General features: G+C 42.7%; 7 protein-coding genes across 16 annotated transcripts; 6 read left to right on the top strand and 1 right to left on the bottom strand.

Moving 5' to 3' along the window:
• Window positions 1-37: 37 nt before the first annotated feature.
• Window positions 38-1,844, top strand: LOC128266505 (zinc finger protein 354A). The gene is made up of 4 exons (XM_053003077.1): window positions 38-255; window positions 311-1,005; window positions 1,068-1,187; window positions 1,257-1,844. Exons 1-4 carry the CDS (start codon window positions 139-141, stop codon window positions 1,576-1,578), a joined length of 1,254 nt encoding a protein of 417 aa, XP_052859037.1. The 5' UTR covers window positions 38-138; the 3' UTR covers window positions 1,579-1,844.
• Window positions 1,845-1,914: 70 nt separating this feature from the next.
• LOC128258170 (zinc finger protein 62) lies at window positions 1,915-4,608 on the top strand. Of its 4 annotated transcripts, none has more exons than XR_008267948.1 (5): window positions 1,915-2,198; window positions 2,254-3,548; window positions 3,602-3,715; window positions 3,779-4,320; window positions 4,380-4,608. XR_008267948.1 is itself a non-coding variant. In XM_052989655.1 (4 exons), exons 1-4 carry the CDS (start codon window positions 2,091-2,093, stop codon window positions 3,954-3,956), a joined length of 1,695 nt encoding a protein of 564 aa, XP_052845615.1. In that variant the 5' UTR covers window positions 1,915-2,090; the 3' UTR covers window positions 3,957-4,608. The 4 variants fall into 4 exon arrangements, 1 of the variants encoding a protein (XP_052845615.1); XR_008267947.1 differs by having other exon boundaries at window positions 4,377-4,608; XR_008267946.1 differs by having other exon boundaries at window positions 4,367-4,608.
• Window positions 4,609-4,925: 317 nt separating this feature from the next.
• LOC128263106 (transcription factor Ouib-like) lies at window positions 4,926-6,761 on the top strand. Of its 4 annotated transcripts, none has more exons than XM_052997850.1 (4): window positions 4,926-5,130; window positions 5,192-6,195; window positions 6,249-6,411; window positions 6,635-6,761. In XM_052997850.1, the coding sequence occupies exons 1-3, from the start codon at window positions 5,020-5,022 to the stop codon at window positions 6,385-6,387; spliced, it is 1,254 nt and encodes a 417-aa protein (XP_052853810.1). In that variant the 5' UTR covers window positions 4,926-5,019; the 3' UTR covers window positions 6,388-6,411; window positions 6,635-6,761. The 4 variants fall into 4 exon arrangements, with proteins under 4 accessions (XP_052853810.1, XP_052853802.1, XP_052853794.1 ...); XM_052997842.1 differs by having other exon boundaries at window positions 6,615-6,727; XM_052997834.1 differs by having other exon boundaries at window positions 6,249-6,406; window positions 6,615-6,725.
• Window positions 6,613-8,927, top strand: LOC128263100 (zinc finger protein 184-like). Of its 2 annotated transcripts, none has more exons than XM_052997815.1 (4): window positions 6,613-6,712; window positions 6,762-6,893; window positions 6,960-8,317; window positions 8,379-8,927. In XM_052997815.1, the coding sequence occupies exons 2-4, from the start codon at window positions 6,783-6,785 to the stop codon at window positions 8,521-8,523; spliced, it is 1,614 nt and encodes a 537-aa protein (XP_052853775.1). In that variant the 5' UTR covers window positions 6,613-6,712; window positions 6,762-6,782; the 3' UTR covers window positions 8,524-8,927. The 2 variants fall into 2 exon arrangements, 1 of the variants encoding a protein (XP_052853775.1); XR_008268403.1 differs by lacking the exon at window positions 6,613-6,712 and having other exon boundaries at window positions 8,379-8,597; window positions 8,761-8,918.
• A 100-nt stretch (window positions 8,928-9,027) lies between these two features.
• Window positions 9,028-11,579, top strand: LOC128263087 (zinc finger protein 69). Of its 2 annotated transcripts, XM_052997787.1 has the most exons (5): window positions 9,041-9,336; window positions 9,414-9,755; window positions 10,050-10,945; window positions 11,005-11,322; window positions 11,382-11,579. In XM_052997787.1, the coding sequence occupies exons 1-5, from the start codon at window positions 9,301-9,303 to the stop codon at window positions 11,527-11,529; spliced, it is 1,740 nt and encodes a 579-aa protein (XP_052853747.1). In that variant the 5' UTR covers window positions 9,041-9,300; the 3' UTR covers window positions 11,530-11,579. The 2 variants fall into 2 exon arrangements, with proteins under 2 accessions (XP_052853757.1, XP_052853747.1); XM_052997797.1 differs by lacking the exon at window positions 11,382-11,579 and having other exon boundaries at window positions 9,028-9,336; window positions 10,989-11,123.
• Window positions 11,580-12,425: 846 nt separating this feature from the next.
• Window positions 12,426-14,423, top strand: LOC128265157 (inhibitor of growth protein 2). Its single transcript, XM_053000995.1, has 3 exons — window positions 12,426-12,786; window positions 12,863-13,848; window positions 13,909-14,423. Exons 1-3 carry the CDS (start codon window positions 12,645-12,647, stop codon window positions 14,113-14,115), a joined length of 1,335 nt encoding a protein of 444 aa, XP_052856955.1. The 5' UTR covers window positions 12,426-12,644; the 3' UTR covers window positions 14,116-14,423.
• A 48-nt stretch (window positions 14,424-14,471) lies between these two features.
• On the bottom strand, window positions 14,472-15,812 carry LOC128265161 (uncharacterized). 2 transcript variants are annotated; one of them, XM_053001009.1, is made up of 5 exons: window positions 15,755-15,812; window positions 15,256-15,534; window positions 15,093-15,192; window positions 14,979-15,029; window positions 14,472-14,786 (listed from the first exon to the last, which is right to left on the bottom strand). In XM_053001009.1, exons 2-5 carry the CDS (start codon window positions 15,528-15,530, stop codon window positions 14,703-14,705), a joined length of 510 nt encoding a protein of 169 aa, XP_052856969.1. In that variant the 5' UTR covers window positions 15,531-15,534; window positions 15,755-15,812; the 3' UTR covers window positions 14,472-14,702. The 2 variants fall into 2 exon arrangements, with proteins under 2 accessions (XP_052856969.1, XP_052856978.1); XM_053001018.1 differs by having other exon boundaries at window positions 15,256-15,536; window positions 15,758-15,796.
• Window positions 15,813-16,192: the final 380 nt, after the last annotated feature.

Raw genomic sequence — 16,192 nt, 5'->3', positions numbered from 1 at the left:
ACAACGGTTCCTTCCCGCCAAAGGGTATTTTGGCTGCAGCAAGCAACGGTCACACTAGTTTCAAAACCACTCTGCCGGCGCATAAAAAGTTGGCTACAGATTTTATTAAAATTAACATATAAACATTTTTCTGCAAGCATGACTAGCGAGTGCCGCATCTGTGGCGAGCGAATCTTCACGCCGCAACCGAAAAACATCTTCGAAAAGCGTAACCATCGCATCCGGACTGCCATTGAGCAAATCACAGGCTTGGAGGTGGCGTCCCTTTCTATTGGTGCCTCGATCTATTCATAAACTTATCCTTTCTCAGATTGTTTTGGAGAAGCTGTTGCCGCAGCACATCTGCTCCTGCTGCCTCCTGGACCTGAGCCATGCAATTGCTTTCCGGCAGCGGTGCCTGCAAACGCACGAGAACCTGCACCAGAGGACATCGTCATCCACCACCAATAAGGGTGTCTCAAAGGGGAGCGTGGTGGCCCTGGAGTCCGACGGCGATCCGCTGTTGAAACGGGAGGCCCAGGATGATATGAGCGACATGGAGGACATTAAGGAGTTCATGGATGTGAAACCCGTTATAAAGTCGCCACCGGCCAAGAAACTAATACGGGCGGTTCCAAAGCTGCCCAATAGTCAATCTCCACGCGTGATGGTAAAGCGCCTTCGTGTGCCGGAGATGGGTAGAGCTGCTACGCCACCAACGTCACCGCCTCAGAAGCCAATCCGCAAGCCCAGAAAGCGGCGTCCCCGCCCAAAGGTCGATCGTTCAATAAAGCGATACGTGTGCGACCAATGCGGCTGGTCCTTCAATGACCATAGCAATATGAAAGACCACAAGCTGCGCCATTTCGAGGAGCAGTACTCGTGCGGCGAGTGCGGTCGCAAGTTTTACACCAAGTCGCTGCTCCGACTGCACGACCGGGTTCACCACAAGGGCGAAAAACCGTATGTCTGCAAATTCTGCGGCATGGGATTTGCAAATAGTCCCAGCCGCTGTCGGCATGAGCGGTGAGTATGGTCCTTCTTCTAAATAGTCCTCATACCACATCAAAATATCTGCCTCTTCACAGCCAAATGCATCCGAACGAGCTGTCCTTTCCCTGCGGCGTCTGCGGAAAACGTTTCAATAGCGACAAGGGTCGGAACAAACATCAAGAGGGGCACAAAAACAACCAGCCGGATATCCACATGTAAGAAATCTTTTGAAACTATTTGGAAGTTATTTCAATAACCACATTTATATTTATTTCGGGTTGAAGATGCCTTACCTGCAACAAGGAGTTTAAGGAGGCACAATTTTTGAATCGGCACTATTCCACCAAGTATCATCGCAAGCGGATGAACATGCTGGCAGAGGATCCGAAAGAGGAATTCCAGTCAGATGCCGAAAACGAGGAAAGTCCTGGTTACATGGAAGAAGGTCAGGCGGATATGGAGGAGAGTCAGGCCGAAATGGATGCTCTTTTGGAGGATATAGACGAAGATCACTACGAGGATCACGAAGAGCTTATGGACGAGGAAGAGCCGTTCGAGGAGTTCGAGTATGACGAGACCATCATGGAGGAGGAGCTGTACACTTAACTTCTAACTCAAATCATACGACGCAATTGGCGCCAAACATTCACAAATGCCAGGGATGCAGGCTGTCGAAAATCGAAGTTTATTCGGTTCGGTGGTTCAAGGAAAGTTTTTTGAACCATCAACCGTGTTCCAAGTATATTTAAGAAAAATAGAACTTGTTATAAAAATATGCAAAATACAATTTTTTAATAAAAGTAAATTAATCTTAAAACCAAAAAGATTTGGTTCATTTGGTATTTTATAATAAAAACGCACTTAAAATTAAACTGGTTCTATTTGTATCCCTGGTTTCATAATTAAAAAGAACAGTTATTCTTATGATATTGATCTGGCAACGCCAAGGACGCCAAGGCAAAACTTTACCGCCGTGCGCTTCCAAGTGGTTTTAATTCAATTTTCGGGATCAAATGTACAAAAATCAGATTGAATCCTCTCTTCTCAAACAATAAAAACCTGGAGTTATACACTTGGGCTATGTAATTCGGGTAATTGGTCAAAGCCTTTACATCGAAATGGCTGTTCAATGTCGGCTGTGCTGTCATTATTTCCGCCAAGTGAATCCCATGATCATCTTCAACCGGGATGTTCTCGCCAAGGTCAAAGATCTCACTGGATTATCGGTGCGTTGGTGCTTCCAATTTCTCAATGAAAATGCCCTAATTACTCCATTTACAGTTACGAGAAGAGAAGCACCTACCGCGTCATATTTGCCCATCTTGTCTGAAAGACTTGAATATGTCAATTAAGTTAAGGGAACGCATTGGACGGAACCACATGAAACTGATGTCGAGAAAGGGAACCGAAAGTGACTCTGATCTGGAAACTCAGGTGACAAATGGAGATTCGGATGGGGCTTTCTCTTGTGAACTGGACATGTCAGAAATTATAGAAAATATTTCAAAAGCAAGTGAAAGTGATGCCGAATCACAGGAGTTCTATACTAAACTAAATATGGACAATCAAAACAGTACACAGGATTTCATAGAATTTAGCTTAGATATCTCTGAGTCTCCTGATCTTGACTATCTTCACAAACTGAAAAATCAAGGAAAAGAGAGTGATCAAGAGGACGACGACGATCGTCATGAAACTTACGAAATCCAGTCTACTTTAGACATCGACAATCAAGCATGGAAGCCAGAATCTCCCAATCTTGATCATCTCCGCAAATATCAGGCAAATGAAATTGATCAAGCATCAGAGGATAACGAAGCATGGTTTAATGAGAATAATCCACATTTCCAAATTTTCTTTCAAGATTCTTACTGTAAAGAAGCTGAAGAATGCGAAAGTCGACTATCTCTAGACCAAAATCATATGATCCAGGAAATAGATAGTGATCAAGAATACGACGATAATGCAGATTCTCCATTTTTTAAAAGATCTAAAGGACCTCGACAGGGATATCGAAACGAAGTATTGCTTGCGGCAAAAGAATCTAAAATATTGAAATACCAATATCAAAAAACCAAGACGTTTGAAAATGATCAATTTGAGGACTTAAAAAATTTTGAACTTTCTAATTTAGCTCAACAAGGCAGTCAAATTCCAAAAAAAGGTAATATACCTAAAGTTAAGACTTTGGTAGCAGCAGGAAATGCAATCTTAAATGCTGAAATAAGAGACCTTAAAGGAAAAATCCATAAAACAGATGTGGTCGCTAAGAAGGTAAAGTCTTCAGAGGAAGATGAAAACATTCCGCCTGACAGAAAAATGAGGACGCGGAAAACTCGATCTCGAGAGTGCACTGAATGTGGGAAGGTCTTGAAGAGCCTCAACAACCTAAAGTTGCATATGTTGCGCCACACTGGTAAAAAGGATTTCATCTGCAACTTGTGCGGCAGACGGTTTGTCTCCATACACCTGCTGAAATTGCACAAGAGAGTTCGCCATTTGGGCGAACAGCCGTTTAAGTGCAGGTTTTGCCAGAAATCTTTTTCTACCAGCACGGCCAAAAGCCGACACGAGGTGTAAGTCATATCTCTAATAGTTGATTTATTATTATTCATTTTAATTACCCCAGAATGAAACACGTCAGAGATGGGAGCTACTTGTGCGATGAGTGCGGCAGTCAATTTCATACCCAGACCTGTTTAAATAACCACAAGGTCCTGCACGACGGCAAAAAACCATTTTAGTAAGTAATATCATCCAAATGTTTATATTTAAATCACTGTGAATCGACTTTATCCTCTTCAAGCTGTGATATATGCCATATAAACTTTTCACGAAGGAAAAGTATGAAAAGGCATTTCCAATCGCAGGCACACCAGAAAAAAGCAACCACAATCCTGGACATTGAACTGAGCTTAGACCTTGACGAAGCACAAACCGCCGTAAGCTCAATCTTACCAGATGAGCAAGAATTTTTCAATTAAGATTGAACTAATCAATTTTTAAATCAGAAATAATTTGTTTTGTTTAAACATAATGTGTATAGGGCTTAAGACAAATTTTTATAGTCTTTAAATGTATTTTGTTTTTGGCACTGGATTGCCTTTCGTTATGTTTAGATACTTTTACTTATATTGGACTTGAGAAACCTGTAAATTAATTCTTATGACTCATAACTTGTTCAAATTATTTAGTTATAATTTTCCGTGAATGCTCTTTGTTTTTGGCATTGAATTACCTTTTATAACTCTAATTTTCATCGTAACCGAACAAGCCCTTTTTCTTTAAAACAAAAACCCTTAGCATATAAGTTGAAGCCTACGAGATGGTCAAATTTGATCTTACCAGGTAAAGTTTAATTTAACATGACAGCCATTTAATAATTATCAGTCAGGTTACGCCAGAAGAAAACTGAGGGAGCAGCAGCTACAAGGGATTGAAGCAGTACCAGTGCCAGGAGTGCGACCGCAAGGAGCTTAACGCCCACCAGCTCAGGTTGCACGTGCGGATCAAGCATCAACGCGAAAAGCGCTTTATGTGCAAGTACTGTGGCCAGCGATTCGACATATGCAACAAGAGATTGCGACATGAACGGATGCACGAAAAGGGCCATGTTCAAGCACAGGGATCTCCTCAAGCGACACCTGAAAAATGTGAAAAAATCTTGACAAACACAATATTGTCGGTAAAAGAACTTTTGGAGGCAAATGACTTTTGAGTTAATTATCAAATTTATTTAAAAAAAAAGAGTTCTCTGTTATTAAATTTAAGGCTTCTACTTAATATATATTTAAAATATATTGTTGATGAAATAAACCCAAGGCAAAACTAATATATAATTTATTTTATGCTTCTATAGAAACTGAAAATTAAAACTAAACATAAATTAAGTACAGTCATTTTGTTGCGCAGTGTTAATTTGTCATTCACAAGGAATAAGTAATATATTTTGCTATTCAGTCGGAAGCGGTCACCTCCTGGCAAAAATAAACCGATTCTATTTAAAACAACTAAATTTAAATTCCAAAGAAAGGGGAGACCAGCAAAATGACCACGCTGTGTCGCACGTGTGGCCAGGAGGCGGAGCATGCCAGGACCCTCTTCGACAAGGAAGGCAGCGACGTCCTGCACAACATTCTCCGGCTGACGGGGATTCTGGTAGTGCATCATACCAACAGGTGTAAATTCCTAATAATAACAGGGCTACGTTTAATTTCAGCTAAGTAACGAGCCCGGCGTGCCGACGATGATCTGTTTGTCCTGCCTGCTGGACCTGAATGAAGCCATTGCCTTTCGGGAGCGCTGCATCAAAACCAACAACTCTTGGTTCCAGGATCAGGACCAAGAAGAGGATTTGGGTGCTTTAACTGAGGAAGTCATTGGCCCAGAAGAACCTTTCCCAGTTCTGGGGAAAATTCCACCAAAACGCAGTAGAACACCGGAAGAGATTCAGTATAAAGCCATTGATGCCCCTACGACACCTCGGGACGTTCCTTCTGCAATTTTCGTGGATCCCCTGAACTGCGACTACATTATCCATGTGAAGAACGAACCCATGGTTTCAGATGAGGAACCTGAGGAATCAGGAAACCAAGAAATCATAGAAGAGTTACCCGGAAACCAAGATGCCGTGGAAGAGAAATCCAGAAACCATGAAAGCTTGGAGGAACAACCATCTCCCGAAAGAACAAAACGAGGACGAACATCCAAGACACGTCAGGCGAAGTCCAAAGAGTGCTCAAAAGATAAGCCAAACGAGAAAAATGTCGATTATCTCCCCGTTAAAAGAAAAAAGACCAAAGAAGAGAAATATGCCACGCGAAATAAGTGGGCGGCAGAGAAAAGAGCTATTGCAAAGGAGAAGAAACTCTACTTCTGCGATCAATGTGGAAAAACCTTCAGCGAAAAGGGCAACTTCAATGTCCATCTCACGCGGCACAAGGGCACCAAGGAGTTCCAGTGCAAGGAATGCGACCGCAGGGAGTTCACACAACATTTGCTCAATTTGCACGTGCGGGTCAAGCACCGTGGAGAACTGCCCTATGTGTGCAAGTTCTGTGGCCAACGATTCGACAACTGCCTCAAGCGGTTGTTCCACGAGCGGAAACACGAGGAGGACCCCAACCACAGACCATACGTGTGTTCCATCTGCAATAAGGGCTTCAAAAAAAAGGAGGTGCTCAAGAACCACGGCGTGACTCACACAGGCGAACAGCCATTCCAGTGAGTTTCAGATCATACTATCTGGATCCTATCTAATTGTCTTCCCCTTTCAGTTGCGAGCTCTGCCAGGCTCACTTCAATCGCAGGAACAGCCTGGCAACCCATTTTAAGTCTAAGCAGCATCAAAAGAAAGTCCTGGAGCAGGCCAAGGTACAGGGTGGCGGAGGCAAAACTGAGCTGAAGGAAGAGTAAAGCATTGTTTCCATTTAAAGTTAAGTAAGATTCTATATTTCCTTTTTTAAGCGTGATTTGGGGAAATTAATGTACATACATTCGGTAATATAAGAGGGTAACTTATTTAAGCAACAACAAGCCAGTTATGTCAGTGATATGATAAAATTAAAAACACAACTGACGAATTCAACAGATATCTTTTTAAATACTACTATTATTTTCTATTTATTACAATCTGTACCCAGAAAGTACAACTTTTTTGCAGCGCAGTGTTAAAATTGACACTCACAACGCGACGCCTGCAGTATTTTAGCCATCTACTCAGAAGCGTTATTCTTTTCTGGTAAACAGAATTGCTCTCCAAATAAATACAAATATTAAATTTAAAGAAGGAAGGACCGTAGAAAAGAAAAATGAGCGAGCTGTGCCGCACTTGTGGCCAGGAGGCGGAGCATGCCAAGATGCTATTCCACAAGGAACGCAGCTACGTCCTGCATAACATACTGAAGCTGACTGGGATTTGGGTGAACTATTTTACCAAGCTTTTTAAAATCTTAATGATCACAGGGTCATATTCCATTCCATTCCAGTTAAGTGAGAAGCCCGGAGTGCCCTCAAGGATTTGTTTGACCTGTCTGTTAGACCTTCACAAAGCCATGGCCTTCCGGGAGCGCTGCATTAAGGCAAACGAATCCTGGTCCGAGCAGAAGGACCCACACGCGGATTTAGACCCTCCATTGAAGGACGACGTTGATCAAGAAGGAATTAGAGTGCAACTAGTGCCGTTAAATTCCTTGCATAAACCAAAAATGGCTGTGCTCCGGAAGATTTCACCTCAACGCAGCAGGATACCGGATGACACTCCGTGTGACCCCATAGAAAGACCTCAAGAGCTCAGAAGAATACTGGGTGAGACTTTGCCTAAGACCCAAGGCAATCTTGTACATTTTTTTTGCGACCCTGTAGTCCCTTCTGTTAAAGTCGTTGAGCCCCTAGGGCGCGAAGACATTATCCAGTTGACGAAAAAAAAAATCAGTGTAAGGAAGATTTCACCACAACGCACAAAGAGCATAGGAAACATTTCAAATTTCTTTTCTGGGCCTGAAGTTCCTTCTATGGATATTCTGGATTCAGTCAGAAGCGAAGATATTATCCAGGTGAAGATCGAACCATCCAGTACCTCACAAGAACAAAAAGAGATTATGTCAGCGAGGATTCCACAACCAAGCAACAGAAAACTGTATAGAACTCGGTTTAAGATTATAGACAACTGCATTTATCATTTGGCTAGCCCTGAGTCCCCTTCTGTTGAACTGGATCCTTTAAGATGCGAAGACAACATTCTGGTGATGAACGAGCCCCTTCTTTCGGATGATGAGCCTGAGGAACCCGTAAACCAAGAAATCATGAAAGAGGAACCCGGAATCCAACACGACGTAGAAGTGAAATCCACAAACGAGCAAATCATAGATGTACGACCATCTTCCAATAACAAAACCAAAAGAACAATAAGAAAAAAGACCAAAGAAGAAAACTATGCCGCACGAAAAAAGTGGGCGGCGGTGCAAAGAGCTCTTGCAAAGGAGCAGAGACCCTATTTCTGCGATCAATGTGGGAAAACCTTCAGCGAACAAGGCAATTTCAATCTGCACCTCAAGCGGCACAAGGGCGTCAGGGAGTTCCAGTGCAAGGAGTGCGACCGCAAGTTTTTCAGCCAGCATCTCCTCAGTCTGCATGTGCGGATCAAGCATCGCGGTGAAAAGCCCTATAAGTGCAAGTACTGTGGCCAGCGCTTCCACAACTGCCTCAGGCGGTTGGACCACGAGCGGAACCACAAGGAGAGCCCCGACCATAGACCGTACGTGTGCCCCATCTGCAACAAGGCATTCAAGAAAAGCAGGATGCTAAAGTTCCACGGCGTGGTGCACACTGGGGAACAGCCATACCAGTTAGTAGTGGCATCCCTACCTATACTGTTTTCATGTTTACTAAACATGTTCTTACCTTAGGTGCGAGATCTGCCAGACACACTTCAATCGGAAGAGCAGCCTGAGAACCCACTTCAAGTCCAATCAGCATCGATTGAGAGTCGAGAAGCAGGAGAAAGCGAAAACACTGGATGATGGAGATGAAACTTTGCCAGAGGATGAGTGAAGCATTTGTTTTCAGTTCAAGATTGTTATAAAGTTCTAATTGGCATACAAACATGTTTTTGTTTTCTTAGCTGGGTAATCTTAAATGAGTTCTACATTTTATAAATTTTATATACATATACATAAATTAAATAACTTTACTGCAATTTTTTTCAAAAAGCTCAGGTATTTCCTAAATTTGAACTGAAAAACACACATTTATAATTCGTAAGCTTATTGATATATTTTTCTTTACCAGTTAGCGAAGTGCGGCACCTGTTTTTGCTTAATGTGCTTAAAAACAAACAAAGCCAAATTGGATATTTGAATATTCGCGCCATGTGAACAAACTGGTTCTTTCAGAACAACAGAGGGCGTATCAATCGAAAAAACTTAATTTAAATAAAAGCATATATATTTAAACTGGATGTCTTTATAACTTTAAAAAAAGAACCAATCCAAGATTATTTTTTATAATATTATCCCCCTAAAAAGTGATTCCGGCTACGCACATGTCCGCAGCCCTGGTTGCATCCCCTAGTTCAAGGCTGTGCAGCCCTGCAAACCCGACTTGCTGTTTTGCAGAAATTTCGCAGTTTGCCGGCAAAGGATGAAGTGCGCAGTTCTCAGTTGCGGCACCAGTTCCGTATACTAGACCGTAGCAAAAGATTCCGGTAAAAACATCGCTGTTTTCTGGACTTTTCCAAGTACCCGGTCAACTTTCCACCGGAAAAGCGACGCAGCCCTGACGAACAAAACGAGAGGAGGAATCCCATTATCTGCGGCGAACTTTTCAAACATGCGGTCTTCAAGGGCAGCCGGTTATTCTGAATGGGTGTGTCACTCAAACTCCTCTTGTGCATCATTAACATTCTAATCACGTATATATGTACACATCTTTTGTGCTTAAAGGGGAATCTGCTATTCGAAAACAAAGACCATGTGGAAAGGGCGCGCAAAGTGAGCTCCTCGAGACAGAGGAACAAAAAGCGGCTGGAGTTGCTCTTGGCAGAGGCGGAGGATAGTGATGCAACTCCCACTGTTTCCACCATTGCTACTCCCACTCCAGACAGTGCGTTCTTCGATAGCCACTCCGACGAGATAGACTCTGTAAGCCAGGATTCGGATGCAATCCCAGAAAGAAAGTGCCGCACCTGCTTTCGAATCCTATCACTGGATACCAATGTCAAGGATCTTTATGACAAGAAAAACAGTGGTCTTCGCTACGACTTGGAGTCCCTCACCGGGGTGCGGGTAGGTGCTCAAAGGGTGGGTCGATTTATGATACTCAAAATTTACCCATTAGCCAAATTTTTTTAAAAATATTTTCACCAGAAAAATGTTGACAATATAATACATAATTAACTTTTTTTGTTTATTTAAAAGAAAGTTTAGAACCTGGTCAACATTTATATAAACTAAAATTAAGTTTATCCCAAAAAATGATCAGTTAAGAAAATATTTAATAATGGATTTTTAAAAAATCGACCCACTCTTAAAAATAAAACATATTTCAGTGTTTTATTCATAAACTTTATCTCTACGCAGATACAAAGAGGAGTGAAAAGTTTACCCCATCACATCTGTAAAACTTGCCAGGTGAATCTGAAGAAATCCATTGAATTCCGTGATAGATGCATTCAGATAGATAAAAAACTTAACCAAACTACAGAAACTGTCTCAAAGTACGGTTTCCAAAATTGTGACGACGAAATCGAATCGGAGCTGGAGAATGTCCTCTACGAACAGTCCGCCCAGCAAACCAATGAAGCCTCGGGAGTAAATTTAAAACTAGACTTTTTGTCGGTCAGTGAGTGTGCTCTAGATGATCTGGACTTCCCACTAGAACTAGAGTCAAATGATTCCCCGTCAAAAGAAGATGATTGCTCCGTTAATGAAGATATTGATCTCCCTCTAAAAGAAGTTGATTTGGAAGAAAAGAAATCATCGAGAAAACCAAAGCATGCTTGCAACGAGATTGTAAGCATTAAGAAATGTGAAACCAAAGAAGAGATTGGAAAGGTGGCTCCCGGAGATCAGGTCTATAAGGTAGTGTTAAGTGAATGCAATCGCAATGATGAGACAAAGTCCTCCGAACCGAAAAAGAAACTGCAAAAGCACTCACTGCCAGTGCCAAAGTACAAACCGAGATTGAGCGACGAGGAGAAAAGAAAAAGGCGCCGCGAAAGGGTTCAAGCTCAGCCATTCAAGCACGTCTGCGAACAGTGCGGCCACTCCTTTCGCCAAGTCTGCCATCTGCAGATGCATCTGCTTCGGCACAATAGCTCCAAGAACTTCGATTGTCCAGAGTGCCCGAAGAAGTTCTACGACTCATATTCCCGCAACATTCACCTAAAGGTGCGACACAAGGGCGAAAATCCGTTTCCCTGTAATCATTGCAGCGAGTCGTTCGCAAGCGGAAGCACTCGTCACAAGCACGAGAGGTATATATATAGGAATTATAATAACAATCTAATTATTTAAAAGATATTAATCATTTTAGGGAAGTTCATGGTGCAGGACCCCGTATTCTTGCTCGACAGAGCGTAAAGAAACACGTCGGTCGACATTTTTGCACCAAGTGCACAAAGAGTTACAAATCCAAGAAGGCTTTAAGCTACCATATGAACTCACACGACGGAACCAAGCCCTTTGAGTGTAAGGTTTGTGGGCGAGGATTTACGGACCCATCTGCTTTAAAGCGGCATCAATCGCTACACGATAAGTTTCCGTTCTACTGTGAATTTTGCCTCAAGGGGTTCCTACTGCGTTGCAAACTAACCGAACACCAGAAGATACACACTGGAGCACGTCCTTACTGGTAAGTTCCAAAATAGTTCCTGAATTTTACCCATTTACTTATCATTCTTTTTCTGGCAGCTGTGAAATCTGCGATGTTTACTATCGTCATAGGTATAATCTAAACAAACACTACAAAACCAAAACGCACCACAATAATGTGCTAAAAGCTCAGGAAGATGAACGTAATGGACTGGAGAAAACGCTTCACGATTTTTTGAACTACTGAAGATAAATTACCATGCTATACAATCATTTGGTTTAAAGAATCTCAGACAACACATCACTTATTTAGGATTAAGCCAAATGCACAACTCAGGAAGAGCAGAAAATAACAACTTTTTTTTAATAATATATACACATATACTTAAACGGCACATAACTTAAAAAACTTTAATGTAAGTGTCAAAAGCTTAAGGAAAGCAAAAATTGAAGTCATAGATATACATTTTGTAAAAATATAAAATATGTACTCAAAATATTACATTCCACAATGAGGAATATTGTGCATTTAATAACTATAAACATTTCTAAGCTGAGTGAAGAGAACTTGAGAATTTAAATACTTGTACACATGTATGTCTGAAAAAACGGATGTAAATAAATATTAAACTTAAATGCAAAGCTCCATATCTATTTAATTTTATAATGTCTGTGTAACGCATTATTTCTGTCTTAAACAAATGGTGTAAAGGATATAAGCAAGGGATATACAAAATATCGTTCATCGTAGAGTAAAAGGATGTTGTGCGTTCGTTGAAAAGTATGTAACAGGTAGAAGGAAGCGTTTTCGATCCTAAAGTATCTTTTGACTGTCACAAAAATTTTAAAATTTGGACGATGGCTCCAGTTTTTTTAAAGTTAACGTGGTTTGGCGCGCAGTCAAACACCTAACTTATTGAAAAACACTTAATATTTGCCCGGTGCTAAAATGCATTTTAAATATTAAAATAAAAAATATAATAAAATTATTATATTTGGTATAAAATGAAAGTATTTCATCAAATATTTAAACTAAATAATAAAGTCGAAACCGAAAACGGCAGTGCCGTAAACCACCCTGATTTCAGTGCTGCAAATCACCAGACGGCCGGTGTTGCAAAGCGACACCCATTGTATACATACATATATCTGCAATAATACCTACGCACACATACACGCACACACGAGTACAGTCGCAAGTTGGGACTCGCAACGCCATACAAAAAGTTGGATCTGAGTGGAATTGGCCATATATTCATCCAGCCGATCCCTACCAGAGCGCCGGACGAGCAGCTCCCAGCCGATTCCACGTCTCCGAGCCGATGTCGCGGCGGGAATAGAGCGAATCGCAGACCAAACAACATGATAAACCCCATTGCATCCGAATCGGAGGCCATCAATTCGGCCACCTATGTGGACAACTACATCGATTCGGTGGAGAACCTGCCGGACGACGTGCAGCGCCAGTTGTCCCGAATCCGCGACATAGACGTGCAGTACAGAGGTGAGTTCTGGCGAAGATTGCCCCGGGCAAAGAGCGGGCAAAACCTAACCTCCTCCGAATCCCTTCGTTTTGGCAGGCCTCATCCGCGACGTGGATCACTACTACGACCTGTATCTGTCCCTGCAGAACTCCCCGGATGCCGCGCGAAGATCTCGCAGCATGACGCGAATGCATCAGAGCCTCATTCAGGCCCAGGAGCTGGGCGACGAGAAGATGCAGATCGTCAACCACATGCAGGAGATCATCGACGGCAAGCTGCGCCAGCTGGACACCGACCAGCAGAACCTGGACCTAAAGGAGGAGCGCGACCGGTATGCGACGCTCCTGGAGGACGGCCAGCCCTCGAAGCTGCAGCGCCTGCAGAGCCCGATGCGGGAGCAGGGCAACCTAGCGGGCACTGGCAATAGTGGTCTGAACGGGAATGGCCTGCTCTCGGCCAAGGATCACTATGCCTTGGGCGGCTATCCAGGCGGAGTTGTGCCCGGTTCAAGTGCCATGCCAACCGGCAACGGGGGCAGCTCCACACCCAACTCGGAGCGCTCCAGCCATGTCAGCAACGGCGGCAACAGCGGCTCCAATGGCAACGTTAGCGGCGGTGGAGGCGGCGGTGCTGGCGGAGATCTGCAGCGCACGGGCAGCAAGCGCTCGCGGAGGCGAAACGAAAGCCTGGTCAATAACGGCAGCTCCCTCGAGATGGGCGGCAACGAGTCCAACTCGGCTAACGAAGCCAGTGGCAGCGGCGGCGGCGGCGGAGGCAGTGGAGAGCGCAAGTCCTCGTTGGGCGGCGGCAACGGAGCGGGACTGGGACGCAAGGCCAGCCTACAAGCGGCGGCCAGCAGTCTGGCCAGCGGTTCGGCGGCCACGAGCAGTGGGGCAGTAGGAGGCGGCGGTGCCAGCGGCAGTGGAGCAGGAGTTGTTGGAGGAGGCAACAATTCCGGCAAGAAAAAGAAACGCAAAGTACGCGGATCTGGGGCTTCAAATGCCAATGCTAGCACGCGTGAGGAGACGCCGCCGCCGGAGACCATTGATCCGGACGAGCCGACCTACTGTGTCTGCAATCAAGTAAGTTAAAAACTATTATGATCCCCAGCAATCTCTATACTAACTGAATTTCTCTACCAGATCTCCTTTGGCGAAATGATCTTGTGCGACAACGACCTGTGCCCCATCGAGTGGTTCCACTTCTCGTGCGTCTCCCTGGTGCTGAAGCCGAAAGGCAAGTGGTTCTGCCCCAACTGCCGTGGAGAACGGCCCAACGTGATGAAGCCCAAGGCGCAGTTCCTTAAGGAACTGGAGCGCTACAATAAGGAGAAGGAGGAGAAGACCTAGTGGACTCCTCCGGCGAAATTAGCCCATTGCTCTGTGTCCAACACCAGGCTCTGTAAATTATTCGATCCTAAGATTTAAAGATTTACCTTAATGTATATTTAGTGACCCGCGCGCATACCCGTTCCCTCTCCGGTCTCCCGTACTTTCATCCAGTTTTAATCCCATGCTTCAGTGGTTAAAGGTCGTCAGCTTTCATTTAACGTTTCTGTACAAATAATAACTTTCTCGATGTAAACACACACACACGAACTCGTATAATTAGAGTACACCTTAACTTAATTTACGGTAATAAACGTTGATATTCAAAACCCACAATGATTTCTTGGCCCCAAGAACCCAGTATATACACCGATCTATTAGTTTTACGAATCTATTTGTTTAATTGTCGTTTAGCAGACTAAGGCATTCGATTTTATACATTAGTATAGTTGATCGTGTATAAAGGTGTGTAAAATATATCAATTTATATAAAACTATTTGGTAGGCATCTGTGGAAATGTATGGAATTCTTATTGTAAAAAATGCGCTTGGACGGCTGTTATGTTGTGTTTCGAGTCAAAAGTATTCTATGGTTGAAAGGATTCCCATCATGGCATCAGCAGCTCAATGTTTGGGTTTTGGATTTTTAAAAATATCTGGTACTGCGAGAACACCACAAGCCAGCAGTAAACCTGAAGGGACGAAAAAAAGGGTTTATTAAATTTCACTCGTATTTTTGAAACATATCCATTCGAGTTTAAGAGTTCAATTCAATTTCAATTATTCTTAGGTGCAATTAAATACAGAGAAATTAATTAGGAAAAATAAGATATCCAGTTTTTAAAGGATGTTCGCTCTAGACTAATATTATTTTTATAACTCACATTATAGGCACACCAAACAAAGTTTAAAAGAGCCGAGAAGGTTTGCTCCAGCTGAAGGATAAATTAAATATGATTCATTAGTTGAAGTTAATGAGTAGAGCAACCATTACTTACATAAATGTAGTAGCCTCCAATAAGCCACAGACTCCAGCAAAACTGGAAGAGAATGGCCAGTCCGATGAGACCCAACCAAGGGAGCAGCCATCCCCGGGTGCTAAGAATAATGGGCAGAATTATTACAAGAGGCCCTGCCGTCCAGGATTTTAGCTATACAAACCTGATCCTTATGCCGTAGTAGACAAAGTAGGAGGCCAGGATGATCAGCAGGAAGTAGATGATGAAGAATCCCCCTGCCACGGGCATCGATGATCGGATGTCCGTTTCAAAAAGCGGTGAGTATAGCTGCGCAGACTCCCCGCCCGCCAGCATGTAAGCAATCAATGTGATGAGCACGGCGGACAGCGCAGCCGTATAGGCGGCTACGGCGTAACTTCCCGTCCGGACATTATCAGACCAGATGATGGGTGACCAGCAGGAGCTCAGCACGACCATGGTTCTGTATAGATATACCAGCAAATATAAATAAACACTTTAAAATCTCTCATTTATTTGGTCTGCGTGACAGCGTCAACGCCCAAATATTATGATAGGTGTGAATACAGTCCAAACACACGATTTTCTTATGCTTTCCAATTACTAGTTACTTCTCAGGGTTATCCAGTGTTATTCCCTTTAAATTTAACTAGCTTGTTTTGTATTATAGGGCGTGGGCGTACCTTTTTTTAAATAATATTGGCTTAATTAAAAGAACAACAACGGCTTGAGTAACAGGGTTGTCACATGTACACAAATCAATAAAAGTATCGATATTTCTTATAATACAAATATCAAGGAATTGTGTTTGTTTAATTTTTAAATTAAAACAAAAGGAATTACAAATACCACATTCTTAAATATTAATTTTACTAAATTTTTTTATTAAAAGGAAATTAACTGGGTTTGATATGTTGAAACAACGATTGTTTAATAATACGGATGTGCAAGATTTTGTTTAAATATTCATTTTGTTTTTAGATTTTTGGTAATTATAATCAAATAAAGTAAAGACATTAATTTTATTGCATTATTAATTATTATTATTTTCAAATTCTCCTTTACAAATTTATCGATTACATGACATAGCGGTCATAATTGCCATACGCAATTATGAGCAC

This window comes from Drosophila gunungcola, chromosome 3R, assembly GCF_025200985.1.
Source record: "Drosophila gunungcola strain Sukarami chromosome 3R, Dgunungcola_SK_2, whole genome shotgun sequence".
Taxonomy (NCBI): Eukaryota; Metazoa; Arthropoda; class Insecta; order Diptera; family Drosophilidae; genus Drosophila; species Drosophila gunungcola.
Note: the sequence above shows the minus strand (reverse complement) of the source record. Positions and strands in the feature narration are given on the sequence as shown.